Below are 23134 nucleotides of genomic sequence, written 5' to 3'. Positions count from 1 at the left end.
TAATCACTCTTTCAGTGAAGAAATTCTGACTAATGTCCAACCTAAACCTCCCCTGGCACAGCTTGAGGCCACGTCCCTTTGTCCTATTGCTTGTTACCTCGGAGAAGAGGCTGACCCTCACCTGGCTACAACCTCCTTTCAGGCAGTTGAAGAGAGTGACAAGGTCACCTCGAGCCTCCTTTTCTCCAGGCTGAACACCCCCAGCTCCCCCAGCCACTGCTCATCAGACTTGTGCTCCAGCTCCTTCCCCAGCTCTGTTGCTCTTCTCTGGACACACTCCAGCATCCCAGTGTCCTTCCTAAATTGAGGGGCCCACAACTGGACACAGTACTTGAGTACTGTGGCCTCACCAGTGCCGTAGTAGAGAGTACAGAGGGAATATAATCACTTCCCTGGTCCTGCTGGCCACATTATCCCTGATCCAGGCCAGGATGCCATTGGCATTCTTGCCCACCTGGGCACACTGCTGGCTGCTGTTCAGCCAGCTATTTCATAACTGACCAAAAGCCCAGAGAGAAGGAACACAGCAGTGACAGCAGCTGGAGGCAGCTGGCCAGTAATTGTGGGTCTGGGCAGCGGGCACCATGTCACAAATCCCTGCCACAGACACGCTCATCCCATCTGGCACAGCTGGGGACTGGGCTGGGTCTCTCCTCCTCCAGCTCTGGTAACCTGGGAGCAATAGAACAGTGGGCAGCAAAGGGGAAACACAAATGTTCATATCCCAGAAAAGCAGTAGTTTAGCTATCAGGCTGCAGTTTGGTTAAAGTGTAATTACTTCTCATATTTATTTGTTATTTTCACTTATTTACATGATTATTATCTGTTTTTACACTGAATGTCTGTTCATCCCAGGATCATGAGGCAGGTAGGAAGACAGTGCCTGCCAGCAGCACAGCAACATTCATGGTTAGTGCAGCTATGGATAAAAATAAAATCCACATTCTACAGCCAGTAGAAACAGAAATGGTTACTCATAAGTGAAGTACTTTTGTTTCACCTACAGCAAATACAAGTTTCATGCACAGGCACTCAGGAGAGCCCTGTGTGGAAGGAGGAGAACCACAAGGTTCTTGATGGAGACTGCATCAGATTAAAGATCACAGGATATCTTGTGAGTACTGGGTATGGTAAAGTCAACAAGCTCAGTGGATGCTCACATATGGATTTGTCCTTTTCTCTGTCAACAGGTAGTCCCCTCCAAGTCTCTCTGGGCTTCTTTTTTGTCCAGTGTCTTTGGAAATTTCCCCTACTTCCTTCTACTGGAGGGTGGAAGACTTTGTCCACAGCTGTTCAGCTGTTTTCTAAACTGGTCTCTGTCCACAGCCTGTCCATCCTCTGTGCACTTACCTCTATGGCAGCAGAGCTCAGGAGGCACTGGATAGGATGGGTTAAGCAGGGATGTGCAGTCTGAACTTAACCAGCCAGGAAACCAGAGAGGATTCACTAGACAAGGTTTTTGATACTGCCTTCCAACATGCAGAAATTCTTCTACAGGTCAGAAACCCAGTATCCATCTAACAATACTTGGAAATCCTGAATGGTTCAACATCAGCAACGATGGCAGAGATGCTCCAGGTTTGGACTGATCTTGTAAACCATGTTGATACTGTATTGCTGGCTTCTGCCACAAATTCCACCCCATCCACACAGATGGGGCAGCTTCCAGCCCCATCCCACTCTCCTGATGAGCAGGTGCTGTTGGCACTTGCCCTGCAAGAGGCAGGAAGAGGCATTCAAATGTTAGCACAGCACATTATCCAAACAGCTTTTCTGAAGAGAAGGTGGTCGGGCAGAGGTGGCCTGGAAGTTGCCATTTGAACCGTCCTAGTCCAAGCCTTGTATCTGACACAAAACAAGAAGGGGAATGACTGCAGCCACAAAGGAGTACTGTGTTATCTTATTGCCTGCCCCAGAGCACTGTGGTGTTTGCATCCCTTCGAGGGACTCAACATATTCACTCCCCAGCCATTCTGTGTATGTTCTCTTCTCTTGTAATGGCACAATCTCAACAGCTGAATCCTTAAAGATCAAGTTTTTTCCTTGAAAAGTTGAAGAATCAAACATTTTGAATCCATTTCCATTGCTGCTATTTCCAAAGTAGACCTGAAAATAATGGAAAGGTTTCAGTATTTTGCAAGATTAAGTGCCACATTCCTCCTGTTCAACATGAAAGACAGTAGGAACTCTTTTGTAGATGAAAAATTTGCAGAATTTTTCTGCAGAAAGTTGCAGAATCTCTTACGCGTTTGCTTTTAGAAGCTCCAGTAGATTAGAAACAGAATTCTGCCACAGGCAATTACAAGAACAGCATTTGTGATTCTGGTTTTTTAGTTACTATCTGGAAAGAGCTGTAGTTTTAAAAAAAATTCTTCTGCCTAAATGTTTTTCTGTAATGTAGAGTTTGTCTGCCCAGGAGTTACAGAAATGACTGAATCCTAGCATGGAGATACTCAGTATTGCTTTTGAACAAGTTAACTTCAGTATGGAGAGGAACCTCTCTGAAGCAGCCAGGCAGATGGTTCACCCTGTACAGGCTGCAGCATAAATATATCCAGCAGTGTTCTGTTGCACTCCTAGGAAAATTCCAGAATGGAAAAGCGTTAGCATGTACTCTATTCCCTGTAGACCTCAAAGTCATGCAGAAACATGGAAAAGTCATAGGAAAACACCTTAAGCTCCAGGAAAATTACTACTGCAACCAGTGGCTGGGCAAAAAGTTGAAATTCCTTGTGCACCAGGGTGGTTTTACTGGGAGAATGACATGGGTTGTATTTTATCTTCTCTGTCACACTCCCAACAACAGGGCTCTGCACAGTCCCATGATATGGCAGAATGGTCCTGTTGTCTTTATCTTTGAACTGTGTTAAACCATATAAGACTCCCCCCTAAAATAAATGGATTATTAATACCTGGGCTTTGTCCAGTAGTCCATACAGAGCAAAAACGTTGATATCTGGGTGAACCATAATGGCTTGAGCTGGCACCTGAGCCAGGTGACAGTCAGCAAACTGAGTGACTTCAGCACGGGCACCATTTGGACACAGTAACTGGAAATCACTGGACTTTAAGTTTTGGGCCCAACTATCAGTGTTATTACCTGAAAAAAAGAAGCCGGTCATTGTCACTCACTGAAAGCTTTAGAACAAGAGAAAATAATGAATTATAATAAAAAGCTGTGTAAAAGTAAGTACCATCTGTGTTCTCAAACACTGTCGAGTGCTTCACAAAGGCCACATCCCCAGAGTCCTCTGCCAGGCACCTAAAGGAAGTCAAAGATATAAATTCAATTCAAAGCATCTTTATGTGAACCACATTTTTTATAAAACTCATAGGTTTAGAATACAATTTTTCTTACATACATTCCTGCAAAAAAATGTACTGGACCCAAAGGTAATAAGAAAAAACAGAGAAATTAGGCATCTTGAAAGGAGGGAAAAGCAACATCTTTGCAAAGCATTAAAAAAATATTCTCAATCAAGAATTTTAAGAGAGGAATACAGTAGAAAAATGGTATTAAAACCAGTGTGAGATACAACAGAAAAGGCCAGTATTAGATGAGCAAAGAAATAGAAGACCTATTATGTGATAGTGCAGCATTTACAGTCCTGTACATTAGAGATCTCCAGTTAATCTAGCTGCAGTTGCTAAGGGCACTGTTCCAGAGCTAAGTTCAGTTTCCTCTAATTTTCTGAAGGAGGAGCAGCCCAACATGCCAAGGGCACCCTAAAAGTCACTTCCTCTCCTATGAGTGTGATACCCCATTACAGAGAGTGCCAGGGCAGAGGTGTAGAACACACCTTTACAAGCATGTTACCCTGTGGTGTTCTCTAGTGCACAGTGCAACAGGCACCACAGGCTGTTCAGAGATTTTTGTGTTAAGCCTGAAATATGAAGTCAACAGACAGGAGAAATGCACAGTAATTGCTCCACTCAGTAAGAAATACATAAATAACATTGACCTCAAAACAGTGAGCTGGGTGAACTAGCAAAAAAGATCTATCTTCCCAGGTATTTTGGGCAGTGTGTGGTTGCAGATGATCTGTGGGTAACAGTTCAATGCTGGCACCTTGCAGTTTATTCTACAAATGTTTTCCAGAAGCACTTTTTAAAACAAGATAATTAAACCCACCAATCAAATAATGTAAAGCTGTAACTGTGCATGGCTTATGCAGTAAAAAATGTGAGGGAAGGTTATCACTGCTAACAGTTATCAAAAATACATATATTTCAATTGCACCTGGTTTAACATCAGCAGTTATAATCAAAGGTCTTATCGCCCTGTGGCTGACACTGTCATGCAGAGAATGAGGACTCAGCAGGTGCTGTTCAGTGCATTTCCCCATCAGAAAAAGCTGTTCCTGACAGATTTTTCACTACTCTGCACAGTTTAATTTGCCCAAGGCAATGGGATATACACAAACTGAATGCCTTCTCATACTTTTAGTCTAGTTAGTCTGAAGACAACCAGAGTTGAAGAAAATCTGGAGGTGAATTCTAAGCTCATCTCAATTACCTCCATAACTCAGTCTTCTTTCAGAGAGGATCACCTAAGTGTCAGAGCCAAACCCACCCCTACCTTGTAGAAGACTGTGATCCTCCATTTTTGCACCCAAATCCTAACCTTTTAAACACCTAAAACTTTGCACATCACTCAATGAATTAAACATCTTCTCTATTAAAACCAAAAAGTGATTTCCATATAAAGTTTGACTGTATGGGCACTATTATCAAAGGCACAGGCTTAGAATATGAACAAGGCTCATACAGCCTGTAATGGCATTTGTTGCTCATCTGTCTGCTGACTGGGAGCTGGCTCTGTTATTCCACGAAGTACAGCAGAGGATCTGGAGTTTGCCTGCAAGGCATGTAACCACAGCACAGCAGCTGGACACAACTAAATAGGTTTGCAAAAAGTAGTTATCTAAGCCTAGCACTTCACTATTTACTAGGCAGCTGCTGTTGAAGTCTCCTCTCTGAAGGAAAAAAATGGCTTTCTGCCAGCTGTTACATGCACCATTACCTTCAGAGGTGAAGGTCAGGAAAAGGAAGTGCTTGTTCCATATCCAAGAGTTTCACAGTCCTTGAGTATGGCCCCATAGGTACATGTATACAGTAACACAATGTATTTATTACATTCTGTTCCACTATTTATTCCACTATTTTCCTCCTGTATTTTTAACATATTTTGTTTTGAAGAGGATTTGGTAATTGAACATTGGCCATAGCTGTTTGTGCTGTCCAGAAATCTACTTTCAAATACAGCCACCAATGAATCAGTAGTGAACACTCAGTCCTGGGTCCCTGCCACTAGCCTGTCACTCTCTGCATGGACATACAGCAGCCAGATCTTGGTTACTGTGTGCCTGCTTCCCTGCTGGAGTTCTCTATGGATGACCTGCCCACTCAGAGTTGCAGATTGTCTGCACTAGATTAAAGCAAAACTGGAGACTGATGACAATCTCTTTGGTTCTCACTGGGTGGGTGCTGTGTACACAGACAGATGGGTTGGGCTGTTGGTCTGGTTGTCTGCAGACCAGGAAGGTGGCAAAAGGCTTGGATGTGATCTAGTGACCTGTATTGGGGAAGACATCTGGGGACACATGTCCCACCTCATTTACAGCACATGCTGTAGCCACTGTTTGCTCACTGGGATGGTAACTAGGTCCTCCTTGCATTTTGACAAACTGACACATAACAACCACATGTATGAGTTACCTGAAGGCTCCACTGTAGCTGTAATAACGTTCTTGGCTACTTGCACTGCATTTATTGTTTCCACTCTCGTCCCCAATACAGAGTTGACAGAGTTTTGATGGGTAATTGTCCTGCTCAGCTGAAGGCACACAGCTGGCAGAAAAAAACTCACTCACAGCTGGGGAAAGACAAACCAACACAAGTAGTGAAAAGTGTGGACTCTTCACAAAAACAAGCAGTTATACCATCATGAAGTTATGACCAATGCAGGTTTCAGTAGAACACTAGAAATAGGAGTTACAGCTGCCTTACTGGAATTCACAAACTAGAACTTCTAAGATATTTTCAAAGCACTGTTTAGCTGACTAGGTAATGAAACCAAAGAGCTTCCCAGGAGAAGATAGGAAATAGGTAAGCAAAATTAGAACCTGGAATTCTATGGTAACAGATCCCTTTCTTGTTGTGCTACATTGCTTCACTACCTAATGCACTTTGAAAATAACATAATAAAATTCCGGACAGAGATGAAGAGATACATCATTTATTGCAATGATATCCCAGATCTGGAATTACTTTCTAGAGGGATACATCTGTATTTTCTATGACTATTATTGATATCTGATTTGGGTCAATATCCTCAAACAAAAACCAAGGCAGTCAGGTGTGAAAGCAGGATTTTCAAGACAACATAATAAGTTAATTGAATACAAAAAGCAATGGACTCTTCAAATGCATTTCTGAAAGCTGGAATAAACTTCATCATTTTAATACACTGAGGCCAGGACTGCCATTAAGATGGGTCTGGTCATGCTGGAGAAACAGGCTGACGGGAACCTCAAAGTTCAACAAAGGCAAATGCAGAATCCTGCTTTTAGGATGGGGTAAGAACATGGAAGGCTGGCAGGCTGAAGAACAGCTCTGTATAAAAAAGGGATCTGGGGATCCTGGTGGACAACAGGTTGATCAAGAGTCATCAGCATGGTTTTGTGCCTATGAAAGCTCATGGCATTCTGGGGTGTGTTAATGGAGCAGTCAGGGAGCAGTGGTTCTCCTCTGACATCTGTGCCACGTTCTGAGCTCCCAGTGCTAGAAAGACATGGACATTCCAGAGCAAATACAGTAGGAGAGTGGGATGCTCAGAGGCTGGAGCACAACTCGCACTTACCAGGCTGAGAAGTGGGTTTGGTCAGCCTGGAGATAAGACAACTAACACTGTATTGCTGTCTTCATTCACATAGCAGGTTTCTCAGGAAGACAAAGACAGATCCTTCTCAGGGATGCAGAGCAAAAGGATGAGAAGTAACAGAACCAAAGTGACAGGAAGGAAATTCTGTTTAGGTACAAGAAAAAACCTCTTTATACCAAGGATGGTCAAATACTGGGACAGTGTCCAGAGATGATGTATATAATCTCTATCCTAGGAGTTACTCAGAACCTCCCTAGACACAGCACTGAGCAATCTGGACTATCAGATCTACTTTGAGCAGTTGGTTGGACTAGAGATGACCTCCAAAAGTCCTGTCCAACCTGAATTAACCACTGATTTTTTGATAAAGGAAAGGAATACTTTTGTGTTAGATGTAACATTCTCAGTTAGACCCCTCCACTAGTCCACTCTGGTGGCAAACTTAAAATTTCAAATCGTTATATTAAAAACAGAATACCCCTTCACAAACAAATATGGTTAATACAGAGCTATGAAATATCGAACTTACTTGCCTAATTAAAGTTTATCATTAAACTATTACTGTATTTTTGATATGTAGTATTGTTGTCTTACCTTGAGGAATATTACAGTCTCTGGGCTTAATAATCCCCCTCTTAATTAGTATGCCAATAGGAATATTCCATCCAGCATTTCTCCCCAGTCCTGTGTGGCAGGATTTCTTCCCTTTCAGGTCACTGATGGTGAATGCATTGGACAGATTTCGTTTCACTAACACCACAGCATAGTATGCATTGCTGCTGTCATTAGCTTGGGGAAAAAAACCACAACACATTACAGCATCCCTTCAGCATTTCCACTGCTTAGTGATCATCTACAGATTCATTGCTCTTATCAGGTGCCAACTTAATTGCACCAACATTCAGCTAGTCAGGAAGTATGGATGTACATGGAATTACTCTTCACTTCTACTACCTCACACTGCTGCATTCATCTATAGCCTGTAAGCTGGCACTGCTGCACCTGAGCTGAATAAACTAGAGACAGACAGGAAAGTGTTCTTGTTAATGCTAGCTCTTACAAAAACATCCCTCTGAAAAACAAGATTTGGGTCATTAGTCACTTAGCAAATCTGCTTTAAGAAGTTATTTTTATGTGAAAACCTCAAACCTGTATTAAAACATCAATGAGTTTTGCATAATATTGAAACTCTACCTTAAGTGACATCATGGACACAAGGCCACTTTTCATTGGTGACTCTGAAGCAGCCATATTGACAGGAAGAATTTGCTTTTAACTAGAATCTACTGTGTAATTTCTGTATTTTTGTTTCTGTTAAAAATATTTTGACTTTGTGAATACTACTTTTTTCCATTGTAAATATTTTTTTGCAGAATTGAAAAGACAAATAAAGAACTCCAAGATTCAAAACTGTCAAAGACTCAACCTGGTCCTGTAGCAGGACAGATAAAAGTTGACTCACTGTAGAAGTGTCATCTCATACTTATTTCCTCATCTATCCATGATGTGGGATAATACATAATTCTCATGTATTTGAAAACAGCATTCCCAGCAGGGTTAGGGACAAAGGGCTGTGCTTTTAGAGCTGTTTTCAAACAACCTGGAAAAATAAGGTCTATATTTATGTTTCCCGACCTTCTTACCAGAGTAACTTTCTCCAGCAGCTGGTACAAGGCCATATGTCTTCCCAGCTGTGTAAATATCAGCTCCACCCAGAACTACGGCATCACTTTCCTTTTTCTGAAAAATATAAGAGAATGTAGGATTTCTGTGAAAAAACAGCAGATACTTTCCCCACTACAACAATGACACCTTGAGCATCACACCTGTTGGACCTTGAAGGGCAAGGCTTACAGCAAAAGAGCAATACACTGCTAAAGAAAACTTCCAAAATGTGCACGAAGCATCATCAGTGAAACAATGACAGGAGATTTCACACATACAGGCTTCAGTTAGACAGGCAACAGTGCCCTCATACAGCTGAAGATCATCAGGGTTCAGGCCCATCCATACCACCTGAGCTACCTCCTTGAAATCCAGTGTTCCTACTGGTCACACAGGTACCTCTAACCCAGCAGGGAGCAGTTTCTGTTCATTTGGTTTATTGCACAAGGATTATAGCAGCCTACCTGGATCATCTCCATGCACTCTTCCTTTGTCTTGGCTGAAATACACTGAATTTCTGGTTTCAAATTCTTTTTCCTAAAGGCAACAGCCATTTCACCACACTTCCAAATCTCCTCAGTGGATACAACACACCAATTCAGGCTTTCTGGCAAGGCTGCACAAAATTGAAAAGCAAATAATACATTCGTTTTCTTTTCAATAGACAAGGAGGGATTCACGCTGCCCCCTGTTACACATCCCACACATGTTATGGAAAATGTTTGCTTCTGTGTTGCTCCCCATCCCTCCAGCTCAGACTTCCACCTGATCAGGAACCAGGGCACTCCAGATTAGCAGTTATGTTCACACTGCAAACCCATCCATAGCAAAGGAACAACAACTTCTACAATTGCTGACCATTAAGCACAGCCATAATGTGTTAGTTGAGTGCATCAAAAAGTCCCCCTGAACAGACTTCCTCACACCTGACAGTCATGGAGCAGCGCCCACAAGACACAAGTCTGCAAGGTGAGGGGCTTTGCCACAGCACAGAGCGTGTCTGGAGGCTCAGTTGGCAGGATTATTAAACTTCTTAAGGCAGAGATTCTTACAACCTGTCTTTCTGACTTTCCCAGAAGGCATATCAAGTAATTTCTACTTTCTTCTGATAGTAGGAAAGACCATAACGCTTCAGTAAAGAGCAACTGAGGATTTCCTTCAGCTTCTGGAGGAAATCCTCTGCTAGGAACCCATTCATACATTTTTATAGACTACCTAGGGATTTGTGCAGCAGTGCATTATTATTTTCCCTTGTCAGCAGGTAAGAAATTAAGTACCAAGTAACAGTAGCAGTTTACCAGATTAATGTCTCCGTATACCAGAAAGGATAAAAAATGCCTGATCTTATAACACACAGAGCGTGTCAATTTGCACAGGAAAGTATTCTGCAATGTGATATTGTTTCTATCAAAAGGTGACCTTTCTGCAAGCTCAAAGATCAGACTGGCATCTTGCCATAACCGTCCAAGAGTGAGGAGAAAAACCAGAACAAACATGATCTCTGCTATCAACTATCTTTGTTCTTGGTTATAAGTAGGAATCTACAGACAACTTACTGTTGGGGTCGCAGCTCAGAGCTTGCATGGCATGAAGGTACTCATCACCCAGCCATGCTTGATAATTCTGAGCTGTGATTGCAACGAGCTCTGTCGTGGAGTCTCGGAACAGAAGATTTTGGGCACCGTAGGCTGCAGAGTCAAACATCTGAAACTTGGCACCCACCCCATTAAATCTTTGCTGTAATGTTAAAGAAGAAAAAAGCACCTGTCAGACATCCCTCTGCCTGGGATCTGTGACATCCCATACCCCTTCAAACCCCACAGAGCCGAAGGTGCCCAGATATCCTGTCTTCAGTTCACCAAGATGGGTGGGAGAACCCTTCTAAAATGCAACACAGTGATGAAAAAACGGTGTCCTACTTGTCCCTGGTTTAGGAGATGGAAGACAACTGTTCCATCTGTGTCAGGCCGCACAACCACGGCGCGAGCTGGGACTCGGGCCAGGTGGCAGGTTCTCCACTCTGACACTTCAGCTCTGCTGCCATCGCGACACAGGAGCTGGAAGTTCCGGGAGCGAAGCCGCTGGGCCCACAAGAAAGAACTTCTTCCTGAAATCAGAGAGGACATGCTTATGGAACAGACCTCAGGTGGGGCTGATGCTCCTGGCTCCAAGCCTTCTCTAAACATCACTCGCACACGTGGAGCAGGACACGCAACCTCCTGAGCATCTCTGAGCTATTCCTGACTGCACAACACACCCCGTGCACCTTTGGGGTCCTTTAGTTCTTTACGTCTGATGAGACAACAGACAGCTTAACACTTGTGAGACTGCACTGAGCTGTACTGGGGTCTGCAGCAGTATCAAGAGCATCCCTAAGTTTAGGATCATGGGCAACATTTTTTTGGTTTTTCTTTCCCCTGGTCAGACAGGTCCATGATATTAAAGCAATGATATGCTCAAGGTGGTTTTCACATAGTGCCAGATAGGGCAGGTAACCTGTTGTTTACTTTCTGCTACTCTCTGCTGAAATCCCTTGGTAGGCTGGAGCAATGTAACAGCCCAGGTCTACATAAAAATAATTTACTTCTGTTGAAATTCTCTTTCCAAAAGCAGCTTAAGATTCCACCTCTAACCTTTATTGAAACTATCAAGAAAAAAAATCCCATGGATTCTGTCTCCTGGTGCACACCTCTGTGGGTACATGTTTTCACTATCACAGCATTTATTTGCTGATTCCTCAATTCAAAATACATCAAACATTTGATATTATAGTGTCATTATAGACACTGTATTTCAGACCTTGCAGCCATTATTCAACAAGCTTCAGGATTACTCACCATCTGTATTTTCAGGCACTGTGCTGTGCTTCACAAAAGCAACCTCTCCAGGACCTTCAGCCAAACACCTAATAGATATAAATCCAAGCACAAAGATGCATTACAAAACCCAGCTCCTGTGCACTGGCCACTGCCGACAGCCCGAGGGCTCTGTGCTCCGTTCCATCAGACACAGACACTGACCTATTTCCTTGTGCTGAGAGTTTTGCTCAAGGCAGAGACTAGTGGCTGTTAGAGCATGAAGTAAACTATCATTGTCATTTGGTGAACATGGACAACATGTTCAGTGCTGCCTGGGACAAACACCATGACCTTTTTTGTCCACGACAGTTTCTCTGTCTAAGGCAGTCACACAATCCTTTGGGGAATGTGCAGGAAGGAGCAAGGAGCAAGTGTTTCTTGTAACCAAATTCTGTCCTTGCTCAGTTAATGCTATTACTCAGGGACTGGGAGCTCCAACACAGCACACAGACAGAAAAGAGGAAAATAAGGGATTGGTGTGCAAAAATGGAGGCAGAGCAAGTTGATAATTCAGTCCCACTGAGGTGGGATGACTGATATAACCAAGTGGGGCAACAGTTCAGCTCTCAGACTCCAAGGGCCATCAGGTTTTACTGGGAAAGATAAAGTCAGTAAAGTCTGATGAAACAAACACTCTGTGTCAACAGCTGCTGGACAAAACAAACAGCAAATAGAGCTTTTTCTGCCCCATATATGTGCTAAATATCCATTTGGTTTTAATACTCAGGTATTAATACTTGAAATAGTGGGTTAAGAATTACTTTTGCTCAGTTAGGTTAAAAGCATGGTTGTCCTAACAAAACTGCAGATTTTCTAGCAAGATAAACTGGAAGCTCTATGGCTTCAATTTCCAGTCAGTGAAGCCTAGACTGGTGTCTATAGAAAGAGCACAGTGATAAAAAAAAATTGACAGAGACATAATTTTTACCTGAAAGCCCCACTGTAGTCATAGTATTGCTCTTGGGAATTTCGTTCACATTTGTGCTCTCCAGCCGAATTCCCTATGCAGAGCTCACAAAGGGATTTGGGATAGTTCACACCATTTGCTCCAGGAACACAGCTTGCATTGAAATATTCACTTACAGCTAAAAGCGAAATTAGAATGAGACATTTTTTAGCCATGAAAAAACAAGATCCTACAATCTCATTTTAACACAGCACATCTCTGAAGAGATTTAGAAGGCATAAGGCATTTTTTTCTTAAAAGATGGTTTGCAATTTTAAAAACCAAAAACCCTGCAGTCTTTGTCAGACCTACATTAGGTCTATTCCCTGGTGCAAGCATCATCAAAGCCAAGGAACAAAAGAGCAGCTGAACCACACATTTCTGTCCACACACAGGGGCCCAAGACCACTCAGAAGGGCATTGCTGAAGAACAGATCTTTGCCCTGTAACTCTTACCTTTTGGAAGGTCACATCCCATTGCTGCCAGGCGCCCACTGTCAGTCAGATAACCCACTGGCACATCCCAGCCTGCAGTTCTGTTGATCCCTGTGTGACAGGAACGCACACCCTTCAGGCTGTTGATGGTTATGTTGGAGCTCTTCTTTACCACAGCCACAGCATAATAGGAAGTTCCAATCTCTGCAGCGTAGGAAGAAAGAGAAACAAGATAAGTAGCCTCACATCAGCATTACAGTGAGATACATTGATTTGTGGCCTCTTGTGGCTCCCCTGCCCACAGGCAAGTTACACTGTTAACATCCTTGGTGAGAACCTGCTGACTGTGAATCAATGTCCCCCATTATTTTTTCAGTGTGCATTGTCCTAAAGTCCACAGGCGATCTGCTCTAACTTTGAAGGTCACCCTGTTTTTCCTTTCTGGAAGAAGTTTTCCATGATTCTAAATATATTTTGATTGAATTGAAACCAATATAATTTATTCCCCAGTTGATCTTAATTTTGATACAGCAGAGCAGGCTGACATCCCTGGAGCACCAGAGCTCATTTCATTCTTTTTGTTTTACAGTTTGATATAACTCAAAGAGTCAAGAGTTGAGGGTCTGAAGTGACCATAAGGTCATTCAATCTGACTTAATCATTAAATTTCATTCACTTTTCTTTGATTTGAGGCTCATAATCTGAGTAATGGAGACAGCCAGCCTCTGGATAATGAGGCCTATTTGGTTTTGAGAAGCCAAAGTACAGTTCCCTCACCCAAGTCATGATGTAGATGATCCAAGACCTCAAGTGCCCAACAAGCACTTCTGAGGATGCCTTTGACCATATGACACTTAGACCCAGCTACAAACCAAATCTGACTCCATCTCACAATAGAGTGGTGGGACACAACTGCCTGCAGACTGCTTCCAGAGTCTTTCCTTCCTTTGGGTCTCTTAAAGTTATGTGCAACATCATCCAGCTCTGAACTACACAACTAAGCTGATACTGAGCCCTTAGTCAAGATGACAAGTCACCACTGAATTACTGTCTCTGCCTTGAAAGGAACTCAAAGCTTAACGTCACCTAGACAAGGGGCAGAAACAGCACTTCCTTTCCTCCAGCAGGCAATCATACACTCTACTAAAACCAAAATCTAATTATTCTAATTGTACGAGTTTGAGAGATAAACCTTAACAATTTATGCTTTGTAATTCAGTGATCTGAAAAGTATGGAACAGAGAAGACAGTAAGCAGTGAGACAGTAAAAAATAAATAAAACCCAACCCAACAAACCTATTACAGGAACAGCTACTCTGACCCAACTGTTTCAGGACAGACTTGGTCCCAGCCTGGCATCTCCTCTTTCCCCACACACTCTGTTACAGGCAGGAGAAGGAACCTGACCACTATCTACTGTTTAGTCTTACAGGGGAGGACCCCAAATAAAATGGAAACAGTAAATTCTTGTGCATTTTAAGTCATCTAAAAGTTATTTAGTCAGAATATACCTTGGTCATATACTTCCCCAACCACTGGTTTCAGACCATTCTCCTTTCCAGCCTGGTAAATCGAGTGGCCGTCCAGTGTCACTGCATCTGCCAAATCATCCTGTGCAGACACAAGGGCAGAATATATGTTGAAACTCAATTATCAGTATTTATCAACAGCTAGAGTACACCTGAATTTAGAAGAGGAGGCCCCTTAGTTTGCATTTGTGTGTTTTCTTCTCTCCAAACAGTTATTTTAAGGGCACTCAAATTTCTGAACAATAATTACCAAGAGGGATTTTAGCATTTCAAAACTGCCTTCCTTCAGAAACAATGCAGAAACCAGCTCTGTACTATGATGGCTTCACTAGTCTTAATAGTCCAAAGGAACCTTAAAAATGGATCCTGCAGGTCTGTGATGAATCTTGAGGCCCAGCGATTTGGAGTTTCATTCATATCTTTAGCTAGTGCCCCAAAGCTTGAAGATTAAATAAAGTAAATATAGTTTTGACATCATACACATAGAGTTTAAAATAATGTCTTCTGGGGCTGCAAAATCTGAATGCCAAAGTGTACTCAAAAGCAACCTTAAAGCACACTGGCTTGTACCTCCACGCACAGGCAGAGGAGGGAGCAGATGGCAGTGTGCTTCCAAGAAGGAGGAGAGAATCTAAAAAGGCTGTTCAAAACTGGGGGAATACAAATCTGAGGCATCCACTGCTGGGAAGGTGTCCAACACCACCATATTTTTCTGTTGACTGCAACACCAAGCTGGCTGGAATCCTGCTGCAGGATTGCTCTGGATAGCACAGGATGACACTTCCCTCAGCAGCAAGGCTGAGAGAACTGCTGTACACACACCTGTGGCCAGCTGAACCCAGCTCCCACTGTACTGAAACTAGTGGGAGCCAGGAGAGGGCATTTCACACAGAGACAAGATATTGCTGACAAAATAATCAGCAGTGTGACATTTTGCATTTCTAAGCTGATTCTAAGTTTCTTATCAGTTTGCTTAACCTCTGGCTCAGCACTGGAGGGGGTAATTTAGCTCAGCCATCCCTTGGGACGTTGCAAAGCACTAGTTAAAGCAGGGCTGGGACTGTGCTGCCCAGCACACCACAGCAATTTCCCACAGGCTGAGACACATAAAAAGCTTGAAAATGTTTTAAGGGATCACATGAGAGCATAGGTAATATGTTGATGTGGACAGCTAGACCAGATTTGAAGTTGCCATGTGATTTGAAATCCTTTATTTGTTTGGCTCAAAGAAGAAAAAAGATTATATTCATTCATTAGCCAAAATAATCAATGTCCTGAGAGTTGCTTCTCGTGAAATGAGTGCTGAATGAATCCAAGAGAACCTAAAGAGGAGCTGGGGCTCAGACATATTTGCATCTTAAAGAATAGACACAATCTTTGTGGAATAACCAGATGTGATATTCCACTGGTGAAGGGCAGAGCACAAGACAGCTTAGGAATCAAATATGGCCTGTTGTTTAGAAGGGACATCCAACAGTGAGAAGGAGAGGAGGGGGGAGGTAGAAGGATCTTACCCTCAGGAAAACAAAATGAGCCTCTAGAATTGATGGTTGATAGAAAATAGAGCAGATGAAATGAAATGAAAAGAGCTGGCCACAGAGCCAAAGACTGTGTTATGTAGCCATATTTCCATGTCAAAAAGGACTTTTCTGATTGGAAAGCTGAGCCTTTGAGCTCTGTTTAGCAGCAGAGCCTCTGATCAATAGCTTGTGTATAAATAGCAGAACAGAACAAGACAAAAAATGCCTCATGTTGTAAACATGAATTAGTTTACAAGCTACAGGCCTCTCCTTTAAATACACACAATTACAGCAGGGACTATTCCACATATGACTTTTTTAATAAGTATATGTGTGCTGGTAATACTTTACTAATTATTTTCAGAGGAACTTTACTGCTGTGTGTCACAACATGTGAGAATTACCTACACAAGTGTTTGAAAACCTGTTGAAGAACAGCTCTGGTCACACTAAATATTGTCAGGTTCCTTAGTTAAATATTTAGACATTTCTCAATTTTTAAACACCTTCAATCAAAAAGGGTTTTTCCCTTATCCATGTGCTAATACATTCACAGGACTAAGTCCAAGTTACAGAATGTTATAGAACAACATATCTCTGCCTCTTCAGCCGTGGTGTCCCACTCCTTTTGGCCTCAAAAGATCAGAGTTCAGTGGGGATGCAGACACAGGGGTTCCACACAGTCCTACCCAGAGCAGGCCAGCTTAAATATTTAGTAGATTACTATTAGTACAAGAAAAAAAAAAAGAGGTCTCGAGGACAAAGTCTTTTCGGAAGCCTTACACTGAAAATTCATTTTATCAGAAAGCTACTTACTCATGCTATCTGCCTGCAGGTTTCTGAGTTCAGCTAAAGAAGTTTTATAGGAATCCAAGGTTTTTAGAAAGGTGCCTGCTGCTTGCAATGGCTTACAAATGCAATTCTGGGAGCTCTGTATTTCAGAAGCAGACAATCATCAGTCCTTTCAATAATCTGCTTTGCAGAGTCTAACAGGTGCCCTTGTGCAATGCAGCAATCAGCCGACAGCTTTTGGGAAGATCCGACATTAGAATGTATTTCTTGTCTAATCCCAAGGAAAGATCCACATATATCAATATCTGCTCCTAACATTCTTCAGTGCAGTCTTCCTCACTCAAGAACAGAACTTATCAAGAGGCAATGAGGTAGTTTTAGTAATCAGACAGCCATTATGCTTCTGTTGACAAAAATTACAAGATACCAATTTTTGAAATTTGTTCCTTTTATCTGGCCACAATCATCTGCCTCATAGCCCTTCAAACTGCTCTACCAGACCTCCTTTCCTTGCTCTGAACCTCTTGTCCTTGACAGCCTTAACTTCCTCCACAAAACCCTGATTCTTGGGCATGTCTACACAGTATTATTACTTATTAACACAGCCAGTCATCCTTCCCTTTCCCCACACTCTGTCAGTGAAGGCAGCCATGATTACCTGCCTCCACATTTCTTCCAATATCCACGTTTTGCCTCCTACCACCTCCTAAAGAGGGAATTATTTTGCACACAGCATTTTGCAAATGCACATGTTCAGTCTTTCAAACCTTCCCCAGAGCGATGTTCCTTTTGGAAACTGAGCACACTCTGGGCAGTTGAATTAATAGAGCTGGGTTTGCGTGCCCTTTGCTCACCCCACTTCCTGCTTTGTCTTTCTCTTGTACTCTGGTGTTGGGAGATTTGATTTGGTTTTACACTCATCTCATCTGTATATACAGCAATTTCCATGACCGGACCCTGAAATAGGAGTTTGATCCAGAGTTTATCAAAATACAATCTACTTATAAGCTCAGCAGCACAGCTTTAACTACTGTCTGCATCTTATAGCTCCATCCCTTCTTAAATATCTGCTAAATAAATCTGACAATTCCCAAATCAAAGATTAGCATTTGGGAGGAAATGTTTAAGACCTTTGCTGTGTTTCTAATGACTGGCCATAAGTGAGCAGCCAAACAGATGACATGGGGCCATTCTGACATTCACGTTCATATGAATAGTATTATGACTTTTTAAAAAAGTATATGCTTTGATTTTTCAGAGACATGAGTGCCAAGAAGCCTATGGTTGGCTGCCTGGATGGTCAGACACTCACCACAGAGGCATGTACATCGCCAATGGATTATTATTAGGCACGTGGGGAAATTAAATCAATAACACTGCTGTCCCCCACAGCTCACCTTGATCATCTGGGTGCAGTTGGCAGCTGACCCCCCTGCTGTGCACTGCAGAGTGGGGAGGATTCCAGCCTCACCAAAGGCCTTACTCATGTCATTACACTTGGAAAGTTCTTGCTCAGAGACAGTGCACCACCGGATATGTTCCAGGCCGAGAACTGCAAACACAACACCAAGAGAAAATATTATAAAACACATCAGCGCCTTCAAAACAGAGCTTACCATTTAATGGCTCCCAAAGAGCCAGCCTTTCATTCTGCTTCTCCCTAACAGAAAAAAGTCAGGGCTCTTTTAGCAATGGGTCTTTAGAGATTATTCCCACTTTCATTTCGCTTACCATGAATACTGAAGGTTTTTTTGACTGAATACAAGACAGGGTCAGACTCAGATACTGAAACCCAATGGCATTTGTTTCTGACATAGGAAATACAGATACCATGGAATAGGTCAGGGCGTCTAGACTGTTCTTAAAACTTTGCAGAACACATAATCTTTTCTCCTGTCAGAAGCATTTAAAATTATACACTACAAAACCAAAGAGACTGCCTAAAGATAACTTTGTCTCAATTATTGCTGGTTAGTACCTGGAGTCCTGCCCCAGCCCTTTTTGGTCTGAATTAGGAAAGCAACCTTGAGTGCTCAAGAGCCTTGCCACTAGGCTTATTATGAAAACTAAAAAAGTAAACTTGTCCCTTCAAAACACTCTTTCATAAGAGACCATAACCACAGCCATGAAAAGGGGAGGGTGGTGCCATGAATGAAAAGACTCAAGTTTAGTAGTGGAGATTTCCATTAATCAGTGAAGAAAGGTGCCTTTCAGCAGGCCCAAACACCACCCTCCTATGTGTCAAAGCTACAAACACTTGGTTGCTCTTGTAAGGAGATGTCACCAACACCAACGGTGTGGCTGCAAACGCGAGGATGGCTTATGCTGACAAACAGGCACAGATTGTTTCTGTAAGTGGGGCACAACATTCTACTGCTTTTCTACGATATCGATTTTTAAGCTGGAGTCTGCTGCAAGCTGTTTGTCACGTGGTTTTCTAAGACCTCTAACTGGCCCTCTACTTCCCACCAGTGTCATGCAGCTGAGATGCCACATCCAACTCTGCAAGTTAAAAGTTACTCCACTAGTGCTCGACAGTGCTCCCACACACGTTCTCTGACTGGGTGGCTGCAGACTAAACAAGATTGTTGATGCCAAAAAACCCGACACTGAAACAGCGGTTTTGGCTTGTTGTTCTGCTGCAACAGGGAGCCAATTCAACTGCTGTCAACAAACATTAAGTCAGACTTGGAAAACTTACAAGAAGTTTTAGTGGCAGCATGTGCTAGTAGAGGGAGAAACAATTACCCACCTCTGAGTTGCAGGAGTTCTGAGAAACAAGAGATGGTCAGAAGAAAGGCACTTCAGGGTCATCATAAAAACACACCTCACAGAAACTTAATCTGTACCTCATCTGCCTGAGTGAAATTTTCACCATTAATTCTTTGGGGCTGAAAGAAGAACCCCAGTTTTCATTGATAAAGGGGTTTGGGTTTTCTTTTCATAAACACAAGCCAACAGAAATTAAATTGGGGTGTCAGCATCTCAGTATGTAAAATCTGCCAAGTGCCATTCTTCAGCCTCAGCATTCTGGTTTTAGATATACACACACAGGAGGTGAAGCATGAACTCTGTGAAGAAATCATTAGCCATACACACCTGAAACATGAAATAAAGCTCATTTGGCTCTGTGTTTCAGCCAAAATAGTGAAACAGTATTAATCTGTTGATTTTTTTTCCTCACTCATCAAAAACAGGTAATTATTTGTCCCTTTCCAAACTGCTGACCTTTGTTGTTACAGGAAAGCCAGATCTGGGCAATGTCCTGGCTCCTTATTTACAAGTTAACCCAGCTGCAGTGGGCTTGAGTGCAGACAAGGCCTGCAGTTAGCCTCTCTTCCTATCATAAAACAGCAGGTCAGTCTCTGAACCCAAGTTTATTCACAATTTTGCCTCTCTGAATTTAAAAGCATTCACCATTAGAATTTGGGAGTGACAGGAGAAAGCCAACATGTTGCATAGAGCATAAGTGAAATAAAGCAATTATTTCTATTTTTACAAAGTAAGTTTCTTACTGTTGTGAGAAACAGACACTACTGCACCAGAAGAAGTAGATTCAGTGCTTAGGGAATACAACATTTTATACCAATGAGTCAATGGTATCTTTTCTACTCCTTTTCTATTATTTCCCTCTATTTATTTTCCTGGCCATATGAGATTGGTTCTGAAGTGGTTCTAGTTTCTTTCTGCTCTCTCACATCACACAGAGGTGAACCCGAGACATCATGCTACAACCAAAGTTTTTGAAGGACACTTACCAGCATGAAAGAAGAGAAGATAGAATACATTTCTGGAGCTCTTCATGGTGAAAATTTTGGGATCTGTGATTTTTCCAGCCTTCAGAACCCCAAGAGATCAAGGCTTCTGCAAGTGTGCTCTCTCCAGCCTGGTCTTAGGTGAAAATCAGCAGCATTCAATTGCAGATGCACTTTGTTCAGTAATTTATCCTGCTTACCTTGGTACACGTCACCTCGTAATGACTACTGGAAAAAAAAGCATGCTCTCCTCACACTGTCTCTACACTAGCAAAAAAAAAAAAAAAAAAAAAAATCAGACCTGCAAATTGCAAAATATCGAAGGCACCAATGAGGTTGTTACTGCTTTGGCACCACCCACGGACTTTGATAAACAGCCACACTCCTGCACACAGGGGTGAGGCAGGGCTGTGGAACCAAATCCTCACTTTGAGTTTTGTGTATTCCCTACTCATGGGGCTCAGGAAGCAGGAGGAGATTCAAGGTAAGCACTTTATCTGACTGAGAGGATGGTCACTTTGTGCCGCATTCTCAGCACTGTCATTTCATAAAGCTATAACCAGAAACCCAGGCTTTTACAACAGCAAAGCCCATACACTCTACAGGTGGTACAGCACATGCTAAGTGCATATTTCCTGAAACTTAATAGCAAGTGCTATAAAATAGCTGAAGTATTCTGATTTTTTTAAAGGTTTTAGAGAAGGCCCAGAAAAAGTAAAAACTTTGCTGACAATAGCTCTGTTAAAAGCTGCTGTGAATTTTAGCATAGCTTTCACAGAGCAACACTCGTTTGTGCTGCCCTTTTCTTCATGTCTCATTAGTCAATGAACTGCAGCTGCCTGTAACACACTTGGTTTAGATAAAAGCCATTGAGTGCTGCTTTGCTCTGCTGACTGCCACTGCTCAGCTCAGCACTCAGCAACAGAATGGCTGTGTCCTGCCATGACTCCTCACACACACCGAGAGCTTTGTGCATCCCACACAGCCTGTACAGCCAGGAGTGTGGCATGGATGCCTCCAGCAGTTAGTTACTCAGCTATCTGACTGCAATTTGGCCAGGATGCTTTAACACTTACTAGCAACTGTAGGACAACAGCTGAGTCAATTAATTGCTATTTCAAGTTAAGAACTTAAAAAAAAAACAAACATAATGATCCCTCCAGATCTCCTTCCCAAATAAAACCTTATGGCTGCCTCTGGAATTAATCATCCCTGTGTTGTCGAAAATGCTAAACTGGAGCCCTTCCAAATTTCTTAAAGGATGCATTACTCGCATCCTTCCCACAGATTAACATCTGAAGCCCTCCGTGATGCTTGCAGTGGGGCTTACATTTGTATACAGATGACAAGACTGATGCACAGTCCCAGCACCAGTTGCTTAAGACTGCAAGGGCTGGATTAATAAGGCATGAATTTGGTAGCAGGGCTCTCCTGTGGTTCTTCTGATCCTCTACAGGAAAGGTTCAGAAGGTAGGTGCCCTATTCTGAATGTAGCCCCCTCTAAACAATCACACAAGCACAATTCATGAGAATTTCAATAATTTTCCTATTTTATTCTTAACTCTATGAATAGCTGTGCTTTAAGGAGATATTAAATTTCTTAACCTAATTTTCAGCACAATTTAGAAAAAATGCTCATGAGGAAATAATTAGTATAACTTACAATATTAATAGAGAGTAACAAATACTTCATCAGGCATGTCTGTACAGCAATTACAACCAGCTGGGTTAGCAGGCAGGAAGAAAACTCATGGTGCCTTCACTGGGCCAGGAGAAGGGTGGTAATGCATCAGTACGATGCCATTTGGATTTCCCAATTATTCTAGTTGTGGAAGGCTTAAGAGAAGTGTAGATATTGTAAAATGTATCTTTAAAATGCAGAAAGTGTACCCAAGAATCAAATACGTATCCACCTGATACTGGAAAGATGAGAGCCAGAGAAACACTAAATAATGCAAAATCCCAACAATTACAAGATAAAACCAGACAACTAGGAGCATGAGGGCTGTCAGAATCAACTTTTCTGACAGGGCTCAAGAACAAGATCAGAAACAAACAAAACCAAAAATGCAAAGAAAACACACCAGAGCCGTTTAGATTTTCTTGATCAAAGACTTGTTTTCACATGACTCCAGCATGACAACTGTGCAAGGAAATTACTGTGGACTGTGGAGTATTTGGTGATACCTGGCCAGTGTATGACAAGTGCCTGGGGTAAAGCTCTGTGAAAGTTACTCAGACACTCCAATATGTGAAAGAGCAATTCCTCACAGATCTACTCAGCTGAATGGGACTCTTTCTGAGGGGTTAAAAAATGAGGTAAAAAAAAGTGTACACAATATAGAGATGTCAGATGCATTTGCAGATTTGATACCAGAGATTTATATATTTCTACTTTTTTAGAGTAGGTCTTTTCAGATGTCTCACTAGACATCTCAAATAGTCCCTTTCGAAGAGGGAGACTACAGTACATGTTTAGCTCCCTTAAAAATTTATGACATTATTCATCAAAAGCTGCATCAATCCAGTACACCCTGCACTTTCATAGACAGGAAGTCTCAGAAAGACAGCCCACCTAACTTCCCAAATCTTGCAAAACAAACTATTTTGGGCTGTGCACCCACAGCTTAGACTTCCTGCAAGCCTCATTAGCATTCCATATAACACCAGCAATAATTGCATCACAAGTTTAAACCTGCTTTCAACGCAGTAACTTCACCAGCCACAGTCTGGTCACTGGTGTTCCTCTAA

At 42.3% G+C, this 23134-nt stretch overlaps 1 protein-coding gene across 3 annotated transcripts; it reads right to left on the bottom strand.

Annotated features, from left to right (window-relative positions):
* Positions 1-758: 758 nt before the first annotated feature.
* Positions 759-23095, bottom strand: MELTF (melanotransferrin). Of its 3 annotated transcripts, XM_064666337.1 has the most exons (15): positions 20387-23095; positions 18026-18180; positions 14299-14398; positions 12809-12991; positions 12335-12491; positions 11386-11453; positions 10468-10655; positions 10105-10285; positions 9013-9164; positions 8527-8623; positions 7478-7672; positions 5719-5875; positions 3195-3262; positions 2913-3100; positions 759-2106 (listed from the first exon to the last, which is right to left on the bottom strand). In XM_064666337.1, the coding sequence occupies exons 1-15, from the start codon at positions 20430-20432 to the stop codon at positions 1828-1830; spliced, it is 2214 nt and encodes a 737-aa protein (XP_064522407.1). In that variant the 5' UTR covers positions 20433-23095; the 3' UTR covers positions 759-1827. The 3 variants fall into 3 exon arrangements, with proteins under 3 accessions (XP_064522407.1, XP_064522406.1, XP_064522408.1); XM_064666336.1 differs by having other exon boundaries at positions 18026-23095; XM_064666338.1 differs by lacking the exons at positions 10105-10285; positions 10468-10655 and having other exon boundaries at positions 18026-23095.
* Positions 23096-23134: the final 39 nt, after the last annotated feature.

This window comes from Pseudopipra pipra, chromosome 10 (genome assembly GCF_036250125.1).
Source record: "Pseudopipra pipra isolate bDixPip1 chromosome 10, bDixPip1.hap1, whole genome shotgun sequence".
Taxonomy (NCBI): Eukaryota; Metazoa; Chordata; class Aves; order Passeriformes; family Pipridae; genus Pseudopipra; species Pseudopipra pipra.
The sequence above is the reverse complement of the archived record's forward strand: the minus strand, read 5'-3'. Positions and strand labels throughout refer to the sequence as shown.